Source organism: Microcaecilia unicolor, chromosome 4, assembly GCF_901765095.1.
Source record: "Microcaecilia unicolor chromosome 4, aMicUni1.1, whole genome shotgun sequence".
Lineage (NCBI taxonomy): Eukaryota > Metazoa > Chordata > Amphibia > Gymnophiona > Siphonopidae > Microcaecilia > Microcaecilia unicolor.
Window position 1 is genome coordinate 110,802,577 of NC_044034.1, and position 22,785 is coordinate 110,825,361.

Genomic DNA, 22,785 nt, shown 5'->3' on the forward strand with positions numbered 1-22,785 from the left:
TCTTTTTCAGGTTCCGTTGTTCTGAATGTTCCTTCATTTGATTAAAAAATAAAATAAATAAATATAGAAGTGGTGGAAGTATGTTGGTCAGTTGGTCTGACAATGTCAGGAGAGTTCTCAATTTTTTCCATTTCACTGCTTTGGTATTGTTCATACTGAGGTTCAGCTGGCTGCACAGCTCCACATATAGCAAACCTCGGAGGTTCTCTCTATCTCCACCTGCTGGTAGAGAGACACAACCCACAAGTCTCTGGATTGATCTGTGGGACTAATGGAAAGAAAATTATCAGGTAAGAATTAATTTTTCCAAGTGTTCCACCCTACCTGCTAATATTTTTGCTATAAGCTTAATATTATAGTACAAAGGGGAAATGGATCTGTAAGAGCTGCATTTTACATGATTAAGGTACGCTCGCTCAGTGAGCATGAGTTTGGTACCCCCCATGATATTTTTAGTATTGCTATTAAGTACAGTAGTAGGGCACATGTTTTATAAAATAATAATTAGAGACCATCTGTTCCTGGGCTTTTATCTACTTTAAGAGATTTAATGGCATTATCCACTTCTTGTTTGGCAATTTTATCATCTAACATTGTAATAATTGCATCAAGCAACCATGACATTTCAAGCTTATTAACAAATTGTTTATTTGATTTGCAGAAGTTTGCAAAACGTATCACAGATTTTCTTGCCATCCTAGGTAATAGAGCCATCAGAGGTTCTCAGTACACTATCTAAATTATTGGCCAATACAACCTTTAATTTATGAGCTAAAGGTTTACCTGCTTTATTCCTCCTTTTAATAGTATCACCATTTTATTTTAATTATTTAACATACTTTTCCCAAGAGGATGGCCTTGAGTGTCTTTCTTATTTACAGCATGTCCTTTTCGAACAGTATCATTGATGCTATTTTTCAAGGTAAACCAAAATTTCCTTGCTGAATTATCAAATTCATGCCATTGTTTCATTTTGGCATAGCTCGGCACAGCAATCCTTGAGCCATGTAACTGTGTTAGCTGCATCCTAAAGTGTAACTATGGAAACTCCCCCATTGTTGTAGTCATCTATATTACTTTAAATAGAGTTGGAATTTAGATTTGGATTTAGCTTTCATCATTTTCAGTAGGAGATCAGATATAGTAGGGGTTTTTGCTGAATCCCAAGAGCACAAAACCTTAAATTTGTAACCAGAACAATGGAAGATTAAATGACTTGTCCAAGATGACAAAGAGCGGCAGTAGAGTTTGAACATAGCTTCCATGGAGCTAAATCTAAATCTTTAAAGTCACAGAAATTCATATCTCTATTAAGTGAACTGTTCATTCTGTACCTCCTATAGATCCCAATCTTGGGCCCAAGTTATATCTTAGTAAAATAGGCATGTGATCCGTCTATAGTATGTTACTATTGGATGCCCTTGTTAATCGGGAAAGCCTAGGGTTATCAACAAAAGGTAGTCTAATATGGCATATGAATTCTGTGCAGCAGAGAGAAAGAAATATTATTTACAGTATCTCATGTATGGAAATGCCTGAAAGAATCATACAGCCCACAGTCTGCAATATATTATGAAACAAATTAGCTTGCTTCTCAAGATGCTCCAAAGTCAGGCTAATCTTGCCAAGTTAAAATCTATGCCCACAATAATTGAAGCCTCAGCAAAGGGGAAAAAATGCCTTACCAAAATCTCATTATAAATTTACCTGGATTATGCTCAGTGTGTAAACTGATACTAGGGTGATCAAATTCCCTGCCAGTTTTCCCCTAGTATCTTCCCTCTGTGTCCTTTACTTATTTTCCCTACTACTAAGGGGTAGTTTCTAGAAACTAAGGGGGCAATATTTAAGCCACAGAGGTTAGCATATTTTTTAAACACTGAGCTGTACTAAGATACTAGTGCTGAATATCCAGATATTCTATGTTTAGCCTTTAAGCTTTTGTTCGGAAATTATCCTCCTTATATGTCTCCAGTGTTGAAGATGAGATGTATGTTGGTATCGAACTGCCCAACTCATATTATTAAAATTGAGATCCTAAAAATGTTATTTGATCCATTTGGCTTCATCACATAAAAAACTTATTACAACAGTAATTCCTAGTCTCTAGAATTGCATTTTCATATTCAGTGTGAAACTACATGCATTTTTGTAAACTGTTAAATCTAGTTTGTTTTCAAAATATTTTTATAATGCATAGTTTGGTCTGTTGAATAAGTTTCTATTCTATTGTGCTAAACTGCAGTCATTCAGCTGCTTATTTGTGAACCGTGTAGAGCAGACGTTTTCAACCCAGTCCTCAGGGCACATCCAGCCTTAGTTCAAGCAGGATAATTTTTCACCATCCTCAGTCTCAAGGAGACACACTTCCATATACCCATATAAATGGACAAGGCTCATTTGCGGCCATTACAGGAGGCTCTTCTTAACCTCTGGTCTCCAGTGTTGCAGAAGTATGACCTTCATTTTCCTTGAAAGCTGGTTGCCAGACAAAGTATGCAGTGGTGGTTGTCATCAGGGAATTTGAACATCGGTGCTCCCTTTCCAATAATACAATAGGAAGTGGTGACAGTGGATGCTAGAAAGTTGGATTAGGAAGCTCATTACATCTGACACAGAGCACTTGGACAGAACAGGAGTCTCAGTGGGCATTAAATTGCTTGGAGCTCAAGGCAGTGCAGAATGCCTTACATGACTTTATTCCCTTTCTGGTGTGGGTCCCGGTCTGAATTTCCTCTGGCAATATAATGGCTGTGGCTTATATTAATAAGCAAGGCAGGACCTGCAGCCATCTGATGGTGGTGGAGGTGGCCTCCTTGATGAGTTGAGTGGAGAAAAATCATCTCTGCTTGTCAGCAGCTCACACTGCTGGGTCCTTGAATTTGGAGGTGAACTTTCTCAACAGGCACACCTGTCACTTTTTTTTTTCAATATAACTGATGTATTGTGAACCGTTTTGGTACCTAGTGGTACCAGTATTTCAAATCAGTAAATCAAATCAGCACCTGTAACTACAGAGGCTTGCTTGAAGTTTGCTTCACCAGATAGGCAAAGAAGTAATTTGGTCCTTGCTTCTTATTCTTTTGCCTTATGCTTTTAATTTACACAAGCAGTGAACAGAGACTGTGCGTTTGGTCAAGAAGTGTTGGTCACCCTGTCTTTCTGACTTTGCAGCTCTCATCTTTCTCACAATTTGGCTGTTCCCCAGCAAGGGGCAATGACACAAGCAGCACTAAACTTGGGATTATTTCTATGTTTCTATATACTGATGATGTTACCATTTATATTCATTTTCAATAATCCATTAAGGAGATTTTACTGTGTCAGAATTTAAGAAAGCATAGGACAGTCATGTGGGATGCCTTAGGAAAGGTAGAGTCACTAGTTACTGAGGATGGGCTGACTGGATGGGCCACTTGGCTCTTATCTGCTGTCATGTTTCTATGTTTCTATTTGTGTGTCTGACTGAATCCTGCTTACTGACGGAGAAAGCATTGTTTCTTACCTGTAGACAACAGGATTGATCCCTTCTACATTTCTGACAGTTATATTCTTTCTCGAGCAGAAAGTTCTGAACTCTGGGAGAGCTGTTCATCCCAGTGACATGCGATGGCATCACCCATTTCTGTGCTTTATCAATCCCGATGCCTCAAAAAGACCTGCTACTGTTGAGAAACAATTCTTTCTCTGCTTATTACTAGCCTCCCTGATGTCTACAGCCCAAATCTGGTGCCTGCAACACGTAAAACAATGAGGGAGTCTGCAACTGTACTTTGAAATGTTAGCAAAGTGTTTCTGAAAGACTGGTTTTCAGATAAGAGTGATACATGTGAGATGCGTCATGATCCTTTGTATGTAAGAGTATATGAGGGCTGATGCAAGATGGGATGGTAGCGTGGAAGACATTGATTTTAACTGAGAAAGAACTGGCTAAATGTGTAGAAGAACTGATGACAAAGTCTGAACTTGGACAAGCATTCTCACGTTGTGTTTTTTATTGAGTAAGTCAAATGGATATGGGATAGCTACAGTAGGTAATGGTGGTTGCAGAAAGCAAGATATAGAGATGATTTTAAACTATGGAAGAATTTTTAAATCTGAGTTAATAACAAATGGATTTTGGCCATGCCAGTCAGCTTGATAAAAATAGCAGAGGGGCAGTTGGTGACATTAATTTTTGAAATTTTAAAAAGGAGTGGAAAAAGAATTTTAAAAACAATCATCAAGAGCACTAATTTTTTGTGGGTTTTTTTTTAAATAACATGTATTAACTATATACATTTCTTATTTCTGCTTTCAATCATCCCTTCTTGAAACTTGGAAAAAATGTTGTCCCATTTGAAAACAGCAAAACAGCAATAATAATTCTTACTTTAAACAATTTTTATTGATAACAATGCAAACAACCAACTGGAGATCTAGGCATTAAAAGCAATAAGCAAAAACAGAGAAAATTATTCACAATTGAAAATAGGAACATAAAGCATCTCATCATCGGGCCTTTTACATTAAGTGAAAACCCTCCACCCCCCATTCCTACCCTTTGTCGTAAAAGTAGCAGAGTGTAGAACAAAACACAAATACTAAACCAAAAGTAAGACTCAACCAGATGCCAGAATAACCGCAATCCTGCAAGATCCCACAATACTCATACATAACCAAAACACCCACCATGGAGGGTCTGGAGTCTTATAGCCCTCCACCAGATGAAATACAGAGTATCATCAAGACAAGAAACACCCCTATCTGTTCCTGAAAGAAAAGAAAATCCCAGGAAAGCCAGAAGTACCCAGCTGATTTTAGATATGACTGTGGGCACGGGGAACAACAGTAATAATAATACTTAATAATCATTAAATCAGTATTTTGTATCCTTATGTTTAATTTCTTTTTAAGTTTTACAGAGCTGAAATTGAAGCGCTTCATTCTTCAGGGACAACTGCAGTTGTTAAATTCAGTGACTACGGAAACTATGAAGAGGTTCTGTTAAGCAACATCAGGCCTATTCAAGCAGAGGCATGGGTATGTGATCAAAAAATGCATCCAAAGATATGATTCATATCAAATCTGTAGCTATAATTCCTGGAAAACAGTTTTGGTGCTACAGTGCTGAGTGGGAAGGTACATCAGGTTAATTATTAGTTCATTATTCATAAATTAATTAATTATCCTGCTAAACATAGCTGAAATAAACATGAATTCTTTGGTGTATTTAGATGTATAATAAAGCAAAATTTATGTTTTGGAAAATGGACATTTTTATTTACATGTTACATGAAAAATGATTTGTAAATGCAAAGTAAACATTTTATGCATGTGATGTTTCTTCCCAGTATGGGTAACAGTACCTTGAACTTCATATATTTAATTATATTAAACATACAGCAAAGTCTAATTACATTCATGTATGGTGTGTCTTCTTTTATGTACATAAAGCACAGAAGGTGAAAAAGACTTAAGATGTCTTTCAGGGTAGATGTTGATGGGTTGATTGTTGATGAGTGTTCTTCAGAATCAGAGCTTGGACCTCTGAAACTACACAGTATTGTTAATAGAACCATCAGTACTACAACAATAGTACCTCCACTTTCTGTACACTTGTAAACTAGGCAACACTGATAAAAACTCACTTTTTTAATTTGTTGAAAGTGTATTTATTTATTTGTGCCAGTAATAATAATATGTACTACAGAGTTGATGAGTTGAATGGAACAGTGATGAAGCAGTAAATGAATTTTCTGAATGACGGCATAAAAGATTGGATTCATGCAAAAACCTTGGGTCTTTCAGCCCAATTCATTATGTGATTAATGGAATCAGGAAGAGTGTGTGTGTGTATGTATATATATGAGTGGAGGAGTAGCCTAATGGTTAGGGTGGTGGACTTTGGTCCTGAGGAACTGAGTTCAATTCCCGGCACAGGCAGCTCCTTGTGACTCTGGGCAAGTCACTTAACCCTCCATTGCCCACCGCATTGAGCGCGGGGTACAAATGTAACAAAAATAGTAAATATATATATATAAAGTATTCTGTCTTGTAATTTCTCTAGACCTAAATTACATTAAGCTGTGAGTAAATTATGCCCAAACGTACAAGCCATCTGAATTTTTAGTATTTTTATAGCATCCACAATTACTAGTTTAATATTTGTTTTTACTGTATAAATTGATACACTTATTGCTTGATGCTTACAATATTTTTGAGTTTTCTAATTAACAGCTTTATAAAACAAATAGTTAAGTTGTTAATATATTACTAATCATAAGTGATGGTATAATTGTATTAGAATTTCTTCTGCTTATTCTGTCTACTTCATTTTAGGCCTCAGCTCTTCTGTCAGGAAGCACTCTTCCTTGTCAGTTTCATAAGCAATAACCCATGATAGATATCCTAGTTACTAATAATCAATAGCAATAAAATAAAACATAGAAAAGAAAATAAGATGATACCCTTTTTATTGGACTAACTTAATACGTTTTATGATTAGCTTCCGAAGGTAGCCCTTCTTCATCAGATCAGAAATAAGCAAATGTTGATAAATAACAGTATATATAAGTGAATCATCAAAGCATTCCAATGAGAGTCTCACAGTAAGAAGGTGGGGTGGGTTAGGTGAGAGACACAATAGCACCCTCTGGACAAGATATTTATCAATTAATATCTCATATGGGCTAAAGACACAAGGAGGCGTATTTTCGAAGAACTTAGTCTTACAAAGTTACATGAGTAACCTATGGAACTTAGAAGTCTAAGTGCTTTGAAATCAGCCCCCTAGGTTCCCTGAAACTTTCAGCACTTTCAGAGAATGTATCAGTAACTAGGGAGGTGTGGTAGCTGTGTTAGTTTACTTTTAAAGGTAATCATTAGCAATAAAAACATAAAAAAGAAAATAAGATGATACCTTTTTTATTGGAGTAACTTAATACATTTTATGATTAGGTTTCAAAGGTAGTCCTTCATCAGATCAGAAATAAGCAAATGTTGATAAATAACACTATATATAAGTGAAACATCAAAGCATTCCAATGACAGTCTCACAGGAAGAAGGTGGGGTAGGTTAAGTGAGAGACAGGGAGAGCTTGGGTGTATAAGGGACAGGGAGATATGCATGGGTATAAGAGGGTGACAAAGCAGTAGAAATTTATGGTTTATAATAGGCTAGAAAACCCAGATCTTTGTTAAGTCCTGTCTGGTGGGTGTCAAAATATTTAATCGTTCTGACTTCAAAGGTCTTACGTTCCTGTATTGTCTTAAGGTTTCCTTTTAGTATTTGAACCATAAAATCATTGATACAGTGTTTTGGTTTTGTAAAGTGCTGTCCCACAGAGGTGACATCCTGGTTGGCACTGGCATTTTTCATATGATGTCTATGTAAATTAAATCTCTTCTTAGCATCTGGCTTGTTTTTCCAGTATAGCACCCTTCATCACACTTTTTACATTGAATGATATATACCATATTAAATAATAACCACTATATTGGAAACCGTAGTCAAGAAATAAAATTTCACTGAGAGTTGGTGCCAAAGGCAATAGAGAAGCAGTGTGTTTTTATTAGAATCTTAACTTTATTAAGAGATGATTCTGAGTGAATAGAAGGGGATAGATCATTCCAAAGTAGAGTGTTGAGTAGATTCCAAATGTGTAGATTTTGGTGCAGGATTGACTAAGCAGTGAGAATCAAGCGAGTGAAGTCGAAGAAACAAGGGGGCAACATGATCTGAGCGCTTGGCCGTACAGAGAAAATGAGCAGCTGAATTGTGACGTGTTCTGAGTCTTTTTAATTAATAATGCTGAAGTTCAGCAAGGATAGAGTTACTGTAGCTGTAGTCAACTTTGGAAATGATAAAGGCATGAACCAAGCTGCATAAAGAGGCAAAGTCAAATTATGAGCGAAGAGAACAGAAAAGTGTTACATTCTGTAATTCAGGAACTGGAACTAGTGGATGTCTGGAGGCTTGATAATACCACAAATAAGGAGTTTATTTTCTATTCGTTGCCCCATAGTTTATATTTGAGAATAAATTGTTTTCTCATTTCAAAATTACTTTTGCTTTCCATATAGCAGGCTGAAGTAGTCTCCATTACTATGCCCTTCTTACTTTGATATTGGAATCTACACTCATGTACTTGAGCCCACTTCAAGGGTGTATTAATATGAGTTTGCTAATGCTTGATGATTTTAGTCAGTTGCTTCAGTCTGAAATTGAGGTTTATTTTGCACACAACAAATCCAAGGATACTTCATTGTCAACCTAGTGGGATGTTTTTGGGGCCACCCTGTAGAGAGTGATAAGGGCCTACTCTATATGCCTTCACAAAAGCGATGCTGCAGAGCTTACAGCCTTAGAAAGCAAGCTTAAAGTTCTGGAGTAAAGATAATTCTCAATTACTTCAGTTCCAAAAACTGCATTATAAATATAATCAATTGCTGAGCAAACAGGCAGATTATGTTAATATTGCTCAAAGATCAAGGTATTATGAAGAGTCTAATAAGACAGGGCATCTCCTAGTACAGTCTTCAAAAGCCAGAAAGAGTAAGTCAAGAATGCTGGGCCTGCTTAATGACAAATATGAGTTAATGACCAGAGATTTGGTCATTGAACATCCAGTTTTTGAATATTTCAAGTTTCAAGTTTAATTCAGGATTTGCTATGCCGCTCATCAAAAGCATGTCTAGGGAATTTAAAATCTAAAAAATAAATAGAAGGCAGAAAATAGTAAAGTATGGGAAAGGAGAGGTAGGGTAGAAGAGAAAGGGAAAGGAAAGCTATAACTGATCTGTTGGGTCCAAATTGCTCCATCTCTATGGATTGCAGTGGTGAAATTAGGAGTATGAACAGAGAAAAGAAATGTTTTCATTTGTTTTTTAAAGTTTTGGAGAGATGCCTGATGCCAAAGTGACTGCAGTAACTTATTCCAGCGTTCAGGACCCTGAACAGAGAAAATTGCTTTCCTAGTGTGTTGATGAATGATTTCCTAAAAAGATGATATTACCAGTAGATTTTGGAACGATAATCGCAATGTTCTTGTATTTGAGTATGGGGTTAACAGATGAATTTTATAGACGAAGAGTAGAATCTTGTAGATAATATGATGGGGCAGGGGGAGCCAATGGGCCGCTTTCATATTTCTTTTTTCCAGTAATGAGTTTGATAGCGGTATTCTAGACTAGTTGTAGAACCTAATATCAGATATTTTGAGACCTATGTGGAGAGAGTTACAGTAGTTAAGTTTGTTAATGACAAAAGAGTGGGTAAGTATATTTATTGTGGGTGAGTCTATGAAAGGGCAAATTGAGGGGATTTCCTGAAGTCTGTAGAAACAATGTCAAATTACAGTAGTAATTTGTGGCCTTAAGGAGGGTGAATCATCTAGAATAATGCCTAATATTTTTGTATTTGGTGATTGAGGAATAACGGTTGCCCCGAGAAGAATACGCCAGGATAGACATGCATTTGGACAGTTTGAAAAAGGAACACAACTAGACTTACTTGGGTTAAGCATCGATTTGTTATGTTGAAGCCAGTCAGTTATCTGTATCAGGTTATGGTTAACATGCTGAATCATATGATCATTGGTATAATCTGCAATATGTAGTAGCTGGATATCATCTGCATAGACATAGGTAGTAAAGCCTAAAATCGAGCAAGTATAAGAAGAGGAGCTAGGAAAATGTTAAACAACGTAGGTGACAAAATTGTTCCCTGTGGGACTCCAGAGGTCAATGAGAATTGTGCTGATACTGTGTTTTGGAAGTGAATTATATATAAACTAGTAAAAAAGGCCCGTTTCTGTTTGTAAGGAAACGGGCGCTAGCAATGGTTTTTTTTTTTTTTTTGGTATCTGTAGAGTTGTTAGTAAAGTGTGTGTGTTTGAGTGTGTGTCACAGTGAGACACAGAGAGTGGAAAAGAGTGTGTGTGTGTGTGTGTGTGTGTGTGACACAGAGCTACAGTGTGCCAGAGTATGTGTCTGCGTGTGTGCATGACCCCCTCATTCTGTCAGATGTGCAGTTACCCCCACCTTGTGTGTTTGAAGTTCTGGGACCACAGGGGCGAGCAGTGAGTCTGAGTGTGAGTGTGTGTGTGTGTGTGTGAGAGTGTGTCTGTCTCTGTGTGTGTGTATTTGTGTGTGTGCATGACCCCATCCTTCTGTCCGTGTTGCAGGGTCGTCCCCTCCCCCCCATGTGTTTGTATTTTCAGTAACTTCTCCTTGTTTTAATCCTGCGATTGTGCTCTTTTGTCCATGCCCTCCATCCATCCATGTGTAACATTTGTCCTCTCCCCTTTCCCTCTCATTCTGTTCTCTCCCCCCTCTCCATGTGTTTTTGTCTGTCTCCCCTTGAAGTTCCAGGCCCCTCTCTTTTCCTCCCCCCCCCCCCCTGCATGTGAGAGAGAACATGTGTGTGTGTGTCAGACAGAGAGTGTGTGTGTTTGAGAGTGTGTGTCACACAAAGAGTGAAAGACTGTGTGTTGTGTGTGTGTGTGTATGACCCCTTCCTTCTGTCTGAGGTGCAGTTCCTTTTCTTTTTTTTTTTTAATCTCGTGATTGTGCTCTTTTTTTTTCCTGCCCTTTCTCTCCCATAAGTGTACCTGCTGTTAGGAAAGTTGGTCCATCTGCTAGGCTTCAAGCAGCTTGCGTTATAGTGGACCCCTGCTGATACACTGGAGGCTGTGTCTTCACCTTTGTTTTTGTTAGTGAGGGTCCAGAGGGCTGTTCAGCTTCCTGCTGCTTGCTGAGGTGCCCGGAGCCTGTGTGTTCACTTTTTTTTTTTTTTTTTTTTTGGTTAGTGCAGGACTGGAGGGCGATTCAGCGATTCAGCCCCTGCTGAGTTGCCCGGAGGCTCTCTCTTCACCCTTTTGGGTTTCTTTTTTTTTTTTTGTTACTGTGGGTCTGGTGCCTTTTTTTTTCTTTTTTTTTGCACGTGCCAGCAGCCAGTTCCTGCCTTCAGCTGTGTTTGTTGACGTCATTGAGTTCGATGCTGCCTAGTAGACCACCTGCTGAGGGAGCCACGGTCCCAAGCATTAGAACGTTGGAGGTGAGTTTTATTATATAGGAAAAGGTCAGAGAGATATGAATGGAATCAGGTGAATGCTAAATCTTGAATACCTATTTGTTAAATTCTGTCCAAAGGTAAAGCATGATCAACCACATCGAAAGCCGATGAGAGGTCAAGTGATAATAGTATAACTGAACTGTTTTGATTGAGGCTACAATGTATATATGTGGTAATGTCAAGTAAGGCCGAATGTGTATTATGGAGACCTATTTTTAAAGGGAGTGTAAAAGAAATCTGAGAAGGTGATGAACAAATGAATGGAACAGATGAGTTGTCTTACCTGCATGCTACGTAGTTGGGGAGTTGGCTGACTAGGGAGGTGGCCTCAAATAGCAGGAAATGGCTACGACAGACACATGGGAGAAAAGATATAGCTAAGGAATCAAAAAAAGCTAACAAGACAGAACTTCTATGCAAACAAGGAAAACACAGATTTGTACACTACTTTTTTTTTTAAATTTGGTAAATGACTATGAATATAGGGGGTAAATGTTTTGATGTTTTTGTAGAGAATCTATATGAGGTATATAAGTGGGGGTGAGGGGAGGGGGGGATATAGAGAAAGTTAAGAAGGCTAAAATATGAGAATGGATCTGGACGTTGAGTTGTTGTATAATTTGAAGATATGACAGTATATACTTGCTGAAGATTGTAATTCTGAGAATTTTTGATCTCAATAAAAAAAAGTTGAAACATAATTTGGTAAATGAATTTTTAAGTATCTAGAGGTGCATTCACAATGCCTAGGTGGAAAATCAATGAGTTTATATATGTATCCTGGAGCCTGGTCATGCAATATTAAAAAAAAAAACCCCAGATAATTTGAAAATAGCCTGTGCTGTAGCAGGATACCACCGTAGTTTGATGAGCAATGGTCTTATTGTAGCAAATTTGTATGCCCTAAACAATAGTCAAGCCTCTGTATTTTATAAAGTTTGCAACATTGTACATGAAGTTTCTTTGCAAACCACATAAATTATGTTGCAATAATCCAGATGTGATAATAGTTTGCCCCACTAAACTAAACTGATCAGATTCAAAATAACCTCTACCTTAGTTTCCTTAACATCTCAAAGACTTTCTTAGTTACAGCTTGTACCTGTGGTTCAGAAGTCAAAAGGTTGTCAAAAATGTATTTACTTTGACATTTAAACCCCATATTATGCCGTACACACAAGTTCAATGTGGCTTACAATAAATGAAACAGGGAAGGTTTACAAAATTATCAGTAAGAGCAGAGTAGCTCAAATAAGAACCAAATAATAAACCATCGATGGCCAGTTACAATCTAATACACTCCATCAATGAGTAGAAACCTCTCAAAGAGGAAAGTTTTCAACCTTTTGCAAAATACCAATCAGGCAGATCCTGAGATCGAAACTTTTAAGCTGAAACTCCAGAATATACATGATTCCCTCAAGCACCAATTCTGATTTTTGGTGTAAAATTTAAAAAAAATTCCTAGTACTAAAAATGTTGTTTTTTTCTCTGTTTAGGATGATAAGCAGATGCCCAGTTTTCCACTAACTGCAAACTAGTTTTAATGCTAGGCAAAATCGTCACTAATGAGTCCTATTAAGGTGCACTAACAGATTTAGCACACGCTAATGACTAGCACATGCTAAATGATAAGATGCCCACAGGAATATAATGGTCATCTTATTTAGTGCATGCTAAATCTATTAGCACACCTTAGTAAAAGGACCTCTAAATCATTTATTAAAGGTTAAAAATATGGTAAAATACCATCTGCATAAATAAAAGAACAAAAATCTGAAGGAGACAGTTCTAAGCCTATTGAAGCCATGAAAACATTGATTCCTTTTACTAAGGTGCACTAACAGATTTAGCGTGTTGCTAAAAGATAAGACACCCGTTATTTTCCTATGGGCATCTTAGTATTTAGCAAGTGCTAAATCAATTAGCACACCTTACTAAAAGGAGCCCTTAATAATGTAGGAGAAATTGGTTAGCCTTGTGGTACTCCACATTCAACCCTCCAAGAAGTAGAAAGATTACCTTCCATTTTGACTCTAGGTTCCATTAAGCATAAAAGAGGATATTCTATATATATGGCGCCTAAAAAAGTGGTTCTGAAATCAGTGCCGACTAAGCGTATTCTATAATCGGTGCCTAGATTTAGGCGCCAATTATAGAATACACTTAGTTTAAATCTCAGTTTTTAAAACTATGCACATCCATTTACACCTGTGAAAATGTGGCGTAAATCCCTGCATGTAGATTTAGGTGTACTGGGCCATATTCTATAACTATGTGTGTAAGTTTTGGAGTGCCCACAAAATTCCCATTTTCCCATCTATAACCTGCGCATGTTAGAAGTTAGGCACAGCTCATTACAAAATGCGCTTAGCAAGTTGTGCGCATAACTTTTAATTAGTGCCAGTTAGTGCTCATTGCTTGTTAAGTGCTGTTATCAGCGCTCATTAGCTTGTTAAATTGCGCATATTGTTATAGAATCTACTTGAATTTCAGTGCGAATCTCTAGGCACACTATATAGAATCTGGGGGAAAGCCTTTGAACCAGCCACCCGTTTTATTATCTCCAATTCCATAAGAATTTAAAATCTCCACTAACAACTCATAATCATTTTTTAAACTGAAAATATTTTCCCATATTGGAAAGTGTTTCTTGAAAATATACACATAAATTACAATTGCAATCAAACTTATATCCCACTACAACCTGGCTCAGTGAGGATTACAAAAAGAAGAGTACTGGTTCTTACCAGAGATATTTCAATAAATCACTGTTTCAATTAAATCACTACAATTATATAATAAAGCAATTAAGACAATAATTTCTGAAATGAAAATGCATTAACCAATTTTCTAAATTTTAAATAACATGGTTCTGATCTAATTTGTGAAGTAAGGTAGTTCCGATAAACTTCTGCTTGATAAGCAAAACTAATTGTGTGTATTGGCTTGTATTTAAAATTTTTAAAAGTAGGGAATTGCAGAGTATAATTTTCCCCTTGAACGTAAAGCCAGTCTAGAGGAACCGAACTTTAAGATTCCTATGAACCAGTGAACACATCTTAAACTGGCAGTGGGCTTGAATTGGGAGCCAATGAAAGCTCTGTAATAATGGACTCATAAAGAGGATTTCAACATATATTTCTTATTTGGGATAGTAAGGGACCTACACGGCAAGTCCCTAGAAGGTGACGCTAATCATAACATTTATTTCCCCGTATTTATCTTTAATCTGTATTGATTGGCACATGCTTCCTCTCTTCGAAAGCAATTTACAAAATCAGTTATACTATTCTGTGACACATAAAGGTGAATATTCAGCCCCTAATGGGCCTTATTCTGTAAAGTTTATGCTTCTAAATTTACTCTCCTAAAATTAATGCTCGTAATTTAGGAGAATATATTATGTTCCTAAATTTAGGAGCATAAATTTAGTAGTGTAAATTTAGGAACATAATCTTTATAGAATAAGGCCCAATTCGGCTAAACATAACTGGATAATTTTATTCAATTATCTTTAGCTGCATATCACTGCCACAGAATATTCATCTAAATCTAGTATTTAACTGGTTGAGTGTCTGTAAATATTCCTTATTTGCGTGTAATGCAAAAAGATATACAGATGTACACAAATTTCACAAAATCATTACATAAATTTTAAAAATGTTCTGTAGCATTTTCTAACTATTGCCACAGATTCTATCTTGATTGATCTGCTTAGTACAAAATTTAGAAATGTAGTATTTGCAAAAAGAAGTGCACTAACAGTTGTTTTGCCTTATTACATTGAGCTCTAACACACCACTTGAATAAATTAGTTTGCTTCCAGAAGGGGATAAAAAAAAGAAACATTCTCATGGATTCCTGAATTATACCTAATGAGAACACATTTGTGTTGTACCACATGGTTTTAAGATTAATATAATCAACAGATCCAGAATTGCCACCGTATCAGCATGTGCTGCTCTCTGGAAAGTGTGTAGTCAAAAGTGCCTAGTGGCAATGCAATGCTGAAGCCCTTTTATTCCTTGTTTTTGTTTTGTTTTTTAAATAATATTGCCAAAAATGTATTTTAATGGATTATGGAGTTCTCATAGGTCCATGTGAACCTTATTATGTTCTTGAAAAATTTATATGGCATGATATGAATGTTCAGTAATGTAGTATTTACTGCAAAACCAATAATATATAACTTTATGGTCAATATATACTATCTATATGGGTCGAATACTCTGATATTTCATGTGATATATACCACATATGTTTTAGCTTTTTAAGTTTCTCAAAATATTTTCAGTATGTGTTTTGAACTGATTTCAGAAAGAAGGCAATGTATATTTTAGTCTAAATCTGGTTTGAAACAAGTTTCTAAACTCACTGGGTGAGACATTTACAGGAGAACTGTGTTTTCCTTAATATCTTTTATTTTCTATCAAGGTATTTTGAGATCCATTACTTTCTTAATGATTTTTTATAGGATGCGTTAAAAATATTTGCTTTCCCTTTGCACGCCATTAAATACTCCCATAAACTCCATGTTCTATGCATTATTGTCTTATTGGTTACTGGCCATTATTCCAAACTCATTAGGAAAAGAAAGTTGCATTCATCTGCATTGTGTGTAAGTGATCTTAGCAAACACATTTCATACCTTCACAAATAGGAGTATCGTCACAAAGTCAAAATTATTTATATTGTTGCATTACACCACATAGGGGAATACACAACTTTGCTGAAGCATCCAATGTTTTTTGCAGCTTTTCGCCGATCATTTGGCACTTAAATTGATGTTTAGGTGAAGGTTTGAAATACATTATGGAAAAGCAATTAAACAATCAAGCTTACTTTTTGTAGAAATCTCTTTTTATTTACATCATTGTCACATGTACTGTGGTTCAAGAGAGCTTTTCTGGTATGGATGACAAATGTACATCTTTTGGCAGAAGTCTTTATTGGTGGGTTTTATTTATCACTGGAATTTCAGTCCGTGGCAAAGACTAATCAGAAAAGAACATACACATGTTCAGTAAGAATTTTTTGCTATATTGGAATGTTTCAAATTAAAGATATGGGGATACCTCTCTTGTTAAAAATACTGTACTATATTTTCAACACACTTGATATTCCTTTAGTGAATTATTGCTTTATTTGGCAAAATATTAAAATATTGGATAATAACTTGTTGTGGAGAAATTGTGGTGGTTTTTTTGACAATCTCTTTTTTCAGACTGTGTCCCGGCTATCATTACTGGGCCCTCACTTTCAGGGTGGTGTCTAAGGGGCACTTTTACTAAGCTGTAGTAAAAAGTGGCCTTAGCCTTATGCGGGGTTTTCCTGTGGGGTGTCATTTTTACCGTAGCTGTAAAAATGGCCTTTTATATTTTTTGTATTAATGGCCATGCGGTAATGTTGCCATTAAAAAAAAAAGTACTGTGTGAGCATTTACCACCACCCATTTTGTAGGCAGTAAGAGCTCATGTGGTATCTGTGCTCTTAACCAGTTAGCACATGCTAATGTTGTAAAGAACACCCACTCTGTTCCCCAGATATGCCCTCTCCAAAATATATATATATTTTTAGAGTGTGGTTAGCGCACGCAGATATGGCACTTACCGTAGGTCGCCTGAAACACATCCAATAGTATGCCATTTTAAGCTGCATCAGGTGCATGTTAGTGCCTAATACGGCTCAGTAAATTGGCCCCTTAGTTCTTTTGCCATCTGAGGAGAGAGCAAGATATTTTACCTCATTTTATTAGGGGGGGGGGGGACCTTTAGATGGCTCCACTCAGGATTCTCAGATGTTCTCCAGCTGTAGATAACAAAATAGAAGGCATTCTATCACCCACAGCATGTTACATTGAATAACTGCAAAAATAGACATAAGCTTTGTGCATCTGCCAATTCTAAAATATGTTACCTTTGTCGTAGGAACATAATTCATGCCATACTGGGTAAGACCTACACAAGGGATTGCTGCTCAACAAATCCAGTGTATTGTTTCCAAAAGTGGCTAATCCCAGTTTCAAAGTACCTTGCAGGATCCCAAAGAATCAATGTATTCTTTGTTACTTATACCAGGGGTTCTCAACCTAGTCCTTGGGACACACCCAGCCTGTCCAGTTTTCAGGATACCCAAAATGAATATGCATGATATAGATTTGCATTCAATGGAGGCAGCAGATGCAAATTTTTCTCATGCATATTCATTGTGGATAGCTTGAAAACCTGAGACGAGAACTCCTGACTTATACCTATGGATTAGCAGTGGCTTTTCTAATTCTGTCTGGCTAATAGTAGTTGTTGACCTTTCCTTCAAGAATTTATCTAAAACCTTTTTAAATCCAGCTATGTTGGTTTCATCACATGTTCCAGCAACACATTCAGGGCCTCTTTTACAAAGCCGCGCTACCAATTCTTGGTACGGCAAATGAGAGGAAGCCCATTCAATTCTTACGGGCTTCCTCTCATTTGCCTCATGGGAATCTCTAATGCGGCTTTGTAAAAGAAGCCCTCAACATCTTCATTTTGTTTTAGGTTAAAAATACTTCTTCCAGTTGTTCCTAGTGTTTGAAAGGGTAAGCAACCATTCCCTGTATGTTTGTTCCACTTCACTCAAGATTTTATAGACCTCTATCATATCTTCTTTGAGACTCAAGATCCTGTGAGCATTTTAACAAAGAGATATGTGTTTTGTTTCTCTGTACCACAATGGCAAGGGTGGCAGTTGTTTAGGGTGGCGATCTTCTTTTCTTCCTCCTCCTCCTCTTGTTTTGGCTGCTTCAAAATGCAATTTAGCGTTCTCTTTGTTTTACATAAATATATCATTCTTTTTCTGGGTTGCCACATCTATAAAAATAAAAAACATACTTTAATTGAAATGTTTCCAATGTGAAGGGCAGAAGGGTTGGAGTTTATATTGATTGTTTATGAATAGTTAATGATATTCTTTTTTATTATTACATTTAGCTCTGGTTTATTTTTCCTTGAAAGAGTGATGTTGAGTTCTCTATGGGGTTTTTGGATTTCTTCTTCTTTCTTTCTTTCTTTTTTTTTTGTTTCAAATGATTTACAGCATATATAGTACTCTGGGCACTTGGATTTAATCACCTTAAATCTGTACAGCTACCTGCAGTGCACCTTCATTAGAAGTGTAATTTGAATCATTAGTTTTCTATGGCTAAACAAAAAAGGACTAGTGCTTTGAAGGCCATGATGCACCACAGATACTTCTGAAGGCCTGTAAACCAACATCATCATATAAGAAGGGTCCAGAAAATGTTGGATGTTTCCTGAATTCTCAGAACTAAAACAAGTGATCAAAATGTATGGATCTGCAGGGAACGGAAAATTTTAACCATAGGTAAGCAATTTCCTGTCCTGCTGAATTAGAGATGTTAATATTAGAAACAGTGTTTCAGATCTTCCTGATTTGCCTATATTTGTTCATTCTTTGATAGCTTTGGAACATACACTTTGTGTGATTTTTTTTCTTTAAAAGTTTTTTTGCTATGTCATTATCCGTTCATGCACCACCTTTAATGAAATCTTATTAACATAAGCATTGGGAACACTTCTTACTATGATATCTGAATATTAGATATGCATACATTTCCAGTTGTTTTTTGTATAATAAAGCAATGTTTTGTGATTTTAATTTTGCAAATGATGGAGTAATATATTTGTAATGATCTTCAAAATTATACATCCTCATTAGATTAAGAACTGATGGAGATAGTTTTCACAGTAATGTTATGCATACACCTGATGACATTAATGGATCCATTTCTTTATAAAATAAGTCACATAGCTACTGTTAATCTACCTTTTAAAGTTTACAGATTGATTTGAAGCACGATCTAAGTGCCTGTTTGGAGTCATATAGTAATAAATGAGATTCTGTAGAATTACAGTCCTCGGCTAGTTTTTGGACTATGTTCTATCTTCCTTATCAACCCACTAGACCAGTCCAGATGCTTGGGTTTGTTCTGTCCTGCCAGGAGGTAGAGACTGAGAGCTACTGAGCTGTGATGTCATCACTTAAGAACCCTGTGCATCTCCCTTGCCAGTCAGTAGTTCTCAGTATCCAGCAGGTGGTAGGCTTCCTTTGCAACCTCTGGTGGTCCAGTAGGACTTTATTTCCATTTCCTTGGTCAGTCATAATAGCAACAAAAAAAGGGGGCAGCAGTGTGTGTGTATGTGTGTGTGGGGGGGGGGGGGGATGTTCTGGCTTTAAAAGAAAAAGATTTAAAGAGTTTTACACTTGGGAATCCCTCCTCACCTCTTTGACCAATCCTTTTCTTAAGGGGTTAGGCTTTTCTCATGCCTTGAAACTTTTCTTGGGGGTGGGCAGTCACCTTGACTGCCCAAACATGAATATTGCTGAACAGACAGTTTCACTAGCAGTTGCCTATGTCAGTACTTCTTTGGTATTTATTTACCTACTGTGGCTTAACTGGAAAAAAAAGGCTTTTGTTTCTACTCTGTTGGTTTTCTTTGTCAGACTAGCCTCTCTGCAGGGTTGCTGGTATGTTTTCACTATGGCAGCACTACAGGATAAAAACAAGCACTAATCTGTTTGTTGAGCGAGGAAGTCAGTTACCGCAGTGGTAGAAAAAGGGTGACAGTGTGAGGGGAAAGCAGTGGTTACCTTTTCTCTTGGTTTCGAAGAACAATTGGATGAGCAGCACTGGTTCCTCTGGCCAAGAACAGCCAGCAGTTAGTTTGGCTGAAGCAGCAGCAGATCCAGTTTGGCAGGGACTGCTGACATGTTTGCTGCACCCATGGCTCTTGCTGCCAGAGACAAGCTTCCTCAGTTGTCTCCCTCCCCACTGGCAGCAATAGATCCTTCTATTGTGGATAAGTCACAGGTTTTGCTCTAAAATTCTTTCCTGAATTTATTGTCTTGTTACACAGAGCCTTTTGTATGGGCAGAGGTTTACCCTCTACTTCTTTTTCTTTACCTAATGTCCCGGCTTCTTCTCCTAATATAGTTGTTAAGCTGCCTAGGTTGGAAAGGGTAAAAGATCAGGATGATCTGCTTCCTGTAGTCTCTGGAACGGAGGCAGATCTAGATTTAAATTTGGCAGAGCAGCAGTTTGAGCTAGAGGAAAACATCCTCTATGAGGGAGATGGAGTTCTACCAGTAGAGGATCCTTCTATGGTCAATATTTTTGGTAAGGAGACCTTGGTTGCTTTAATTTCCCAGGTTTTGTGCACTCTTAAGATTAGGATGGATAGGCCCATTTGTAGTTATGGTTCCTAGGGCTCCATTTTGGTCGGCATCAGGAATCCTTCCAAGATGTCCCCTATTCTTCAGTGATAGATATCATTTATGTGGAATGGGAAGTTCCAGATGCCAGTTTTTATATTAAGTGGTCTACTGCTAGACCTAAGCTGCCTAAGGTAGATGTGGTAGTTTTGGCAGTTACAAAGATGACTACTATCGCAGTTAAGAGGATTGCAGCATTAAAAGATCCCCAGGTCTGCAAGATGGCGTCCCTTTTGAAGGATGTCAAAAATTGCCCGCTCTAATATTTATATATACAGCACTCTCACGATTCACTAATCAGTATCAAGCTAATAACACTGTATATTATTTCTCATGTATAGTCCTTCTTATAATAGACCTCAGAGGTATTGTTGATGTAAACTTCCACTTTGATGTTATTAAACATCCAGAAATCAAACTTGTGTGCCTCTCGTCATTGGTCAAACATTTATCTTTTTTTTTATAAAAGTTGTTTTTAAATGTTTAACTTTTTGAATGAAAAAGAAAATTCCTTTGTACTTAGCTTTGTATCAATTAAAGCTTCAAGTCTTTAAGACTTCTACCACTCATCATCATCATCAAGGGCTCCACACCGACACGTGTTTCGCCAACCAGGCTTTATCAAGGCTGAATGCCCCTAGAAAAACAATTGTAATGTTTGTAATGTGGAGCCCTTGATGATGATGATGATGAGTGGTAGAAGTCTTAAAGACTTGAAGCTTTAATTGATACAAAGCTAAGTACAAAGGAATTTTCTTTTTCATTCAAAAAGTTAAAAATTTAAAAACAACTTTTATAAAAAAAAGATAAATGTTTGACCAATGACGAGAAACAGTCCCTTTTGAAGGAAGCATTTGAAGTTTCTGCATTAGCCTTGCAAGTCTGTGGAGGCAATGTTGCTTGGATATGTATTAATCAGAGCTTCAGCAACAAAATGTGGCTCTCTTTGTAGCTTCTTGGCATATTCTCTCAGAAATTGGTTGACAGAAGTTACTGCAGGAGGACTGACTTAGGAATAACATCAGGCAGTACTTTTTTGTAGAGAAAGTGGTAGACACCTGGAATGCCCTCCCGTGGGAAATGGTGGAAACAAAAACGGTAATGAAATTCAAAAATGTATGGGATAGACATAAAGGAATCCTGTATGGAAAGAGAATGGAATAAAAAAAAATTTAGCGGTGCTTAGATGGCAACTCCATTAATGGGTAATAAGGCCAGTGCTGGGCAAACTACTATGGTCTGTGGCCTGATCATGCCTAGTCAGATCTGGGTGACCTGGAGTAGGGCTTTGACAGCAACTTCAGTAGTTGGGGAATAAGACCAGTGCCAGACAGACTTCTATGGTCTGTGCACTGATCATGGCTGGACAGATCTAGATAGGCTAGAGTGGGGCTTTGACAACAGCTCCAGTAGTTGGGGAATAAGGCCAGTTCTGGTCAGTCTTCTATGGTCTGTTCCCCAAAAATGGCAGAGACAGATCAAGTATACTGTTACATATGTAATATTGCATCATATATGAGTTTATTTTGTTGGGCAGACTGGACGGGACCGTACAGGTCTGTATCTTCCATCATCTACTATGTTACTTCTCAATAAATTACCTTTTAAAGGAGGTTTATGGTGAAGATTTAGAAAAATTGGAGTAATATCTTTTTGAGTCCAAAGTTCCTAAGCTTCCAGAAGATCGTCCCAAATTTTCTTTTGGAGGGTTTTCATACAAAAGATGCTTTAGGGAGACCAGGAGATATAGACTGGGAAGAGTGAGTGCTACTTAGTGCAGTAGAGTTAATTTCAGAGATCAGTTCTTTCCAGGTAGGCATAGAAGAGGCTGTGATTTCTCTGCAGGAACGTCGAGTCCTACCAAGCATTCACAATGAAGGTTTCTGGGTCTGCTCTCTGGTGCCTTCAGTAGGAGATTAATGAAAGTCATTTTACCAGAGGTGGACACAGATAACCAGAGATCTTTGGGTAAGGAAGTTGGCATTTTTTTTGATTGTTTAAAGAGGCTATTGCTTCTGTGCATGAATTCTTGGCATTCGTTTTGCGATTTGGATCATCAAGGTGTGAGTAAGTGAGCATAGCCCCCCCCCACACACACACACACATACTGGACCTTAGGGACTCCCAGTAAGGTCATCATGCACAGCGGGAGATTGCGTGTGTAGGCCAAGAGGATACTTCCAGGGGGTGCTGTGGTTTTTGCAATTTGGGAGTTATTGCTACTTGGGGGGGGAGGGGGGTTGCTGAATCAGAAGGGGTATTTCATGAGAGGGTTTGCTTCATGGAGTGGTTTGGCTATGGAAGGAGCATGCTGCAGATTGAAGGATGGATGCTTTGGTAGGGGCACTGATGCTGGGATCCTGGGCCCTTTACAAAGGTAGAAGTGATTTTAGAAAGTTGCTCCCATGCATATATGTGTGAGAGAGGAATTTTGTGTATGTTTTCCCCATATGCAGCTT

General features: G+C 37.4%; 1 protein-coding gene across 2 annotated transcripts in view; it reads left to right on the forward strand.

Moving 5' to 3' along the window:
- The window catches only part of TDRD3 (tudor domain containing 3), a 459,135-nt gene that overhangs the window by 399,695 nt on the left and 36,655 nt on the right, over positions 1 to 22,785 (forward strand). For both annotated transcript variants that reach the window (XM_030200566.1, XM_030200565.1), the window contains exon 12: positions 4,897 to 5,022. In XM_030200566.1, the coding sequence (XP_030056426.1) occupies positions 4,897 to 5,022 (126 nt within the window). The remainder of the gene's footprint in view (positions 1 to 4,896; positions 5,023 to 22,785) is intronic.